The following is a 1,885-nucleotide window of genomic DNA, read 5'->3' as shown; positions in this document are numbered from 1 at the left end:
TCAAACTTAGTCCATCTCAGAACCCTTTTGAAAGACATATTAACATCCATCGAGCATAGTTTAGACAAACGGTACGTGTTTATTGTTGAAAATAGATGCAAGTTAAGATCTCACAACCCAGAGATAACCACTATTTGCGTTTTGGTGAACATACTTTCATGCATTTCTTGGTGAATAAACCATATCAATATAGATGTCTGTGTATATCTTTACAAAGCATATATACTTGTGTCTACCTACGCACACACACGCGTGCGTGCGCAAACCCAGAATTTTGCTTCATGGCCATCACCCAAACCCCTGCATGGGTAAAGTGAAAAAGCCCACAAGGATCCAACCGGTGTCCCCGTTGTGACAACTGAGCTAACCCTCCACCCACTCTCCCCAAGCCAGGCCCCCCCATTCAGTTCCATCTTCTTCTCTCCCTGGTCCTTCTTTCTGTCTTGAGAAAGAAGACAAGCTCCTAAGTGAGGAGAGTCTCAGGACGGCCTCAGCTCGCCTGCCTTGCCGTCTCTGGTGACCAGACAGCCCCCACTCTCCTGTCCTCACTATCGCAGGTCAGAGTTCCTCCCCAAAGTGCCACTAAGTATGATTTCGGCCAGTGATGGTAGTTGCTGGGCGTGCTTTCCCAGATTGCCTGCGCTCCTGCTGACAGTGGTATTTTCAATGCGTATTTATAGAGACCAGCCGCCATGGTGAAAGGCAACCTAACCATTATCTCCGAATTCCTCCTCCTGGGACTGTCAGAGGGTCCCGAGCATCAGGCCCTGCTCTTCAGTCTGTTCCTGTCCATGTACTTGGTTGCCGTGGTGGGGAACCTGCTCATCGTCCTGGCCGTCTGCTCTGACCCCCACCTCCACACCCCCATGTACTTCTTCATAGCCAGCCTATCCTGCGTTGACATCTGCTTCACCTCTGTCACCGTACCAAAGATGCTACTCAATATCCAGACCCAGAGCCAGTCCATCCCCTACGCGGGATGCCTCACTCAGATGTATTTTCTAATCTTGTTTCTAGAGCTGGACAATTTCCTCTTGGCAGTGATGGCCTATGACAGATTTGTAGCCATATGTCACCCTCTTCATTATACCATAACCATGACCCCCAGATTCTGTATCACAGTGATGTCCGTGGCTCTGATTATCACCAACATCTATCCTTTGATCCACACCTTCTTGATGGCTACGCTGTCATTCTGCACAAGCATCAGAATCCGCCATATTTTCTGTGAACTTTACGCATTGCTAAAGCTTTCCTGTTCAAATACCCATATCAATGAGTTGGTTGTTTACACCCTGGGGAGCTTTCTTTTCGTTGCTTCTTTTCTCTTTATTTCTCTTTCCTACATGCACATTTTCTCAGCCATCCGAAGACTTCAGTCTTCTCAGAGCAAGCTGAAAGCCTTTTCTACCTGCAGTCCCCATCTTGCTGTGGTGTCACTGTTCTACGGAACTTTATTTGGGGTGTATCTGCGACCTTCTTCTTCCTACACAACTGAGGACTCAGTGGCCACTGTCCTCTATGCGGTGGTGGCTCCCATGCTCAACCCGTTCATTTATAGCCTTAGGAATAAGGACATGAAAGGGGCCTTGAGGAGCCTCCTCAGCTGGAGAAAGGTCTGGTCTTGGTGACAACATGTCCTGCTTCTGCGCTTCTGAGCTATGACATTGTCTTGTCTTCTCCGCCCGTTGGTGCAGGAAGGGACAGCACACATGATGGGTCTGACAGGTGTACAGCTTAGCCCAACTTTCTGTTGGCATCTTGCTCTCTCACCCCTTCCACCAACCCTGCCTGAGTGACTCTTGTGTCGGGCGCCAGGTGGGCAGCCTGTTTGTGTGCGGATTTAACTTCCAACTCGTTCTATTTGTCCTTCATTCATGGCCAT

The 1,885-nt window shown here is 48.9% G+C and overlaps 1 protein-coding gene across 1 annotated transcript; it reads left to right on the top strand.

Moving 5' to 3' along the window:
* The first annotated feature begins 692 nt into the window (after nucleotides 1–692).
* LOC101672147 (olfactory receptor 1D2-like) lies at nucleotides 693–1,631 on the top strand. Its single transcript, XM_004779341.1, has one exon. It carries the CDS (start codon nucleotides 693–695, stop codon nucleotides 1,629–1,631), a length of 939 nt encoding a protein of 312 aa, XP_004779398.1.
* The last annotated feature ends 254 nt before the right edge of the window (nucleotides 1,632–1,885 follow it).

The sequence above is a fragment of the Mustela putorius genome, unplaced genomic scaffold (assembly GCF_011764305.1).
Source record: "Mustela putorius furo isolate JIRA1106 unplaced genomic scaffold, ASM1176430v1.1 tig00003899_pilon_pilon_pilon, whole genome shotgun sequence".
In the NCBI taxonomy this organism is placed as follows: domain Eukaryota; kingdom Metazoa; phylum Chordata; class Mammalia; order Carnivora; family Mustelidae; genus Mustela; species Mustela putorius.
Note: the sequence above shows the minus strand (reverse complement) of the source record. Positions and strands in the feature narration are given on the sequence as shown.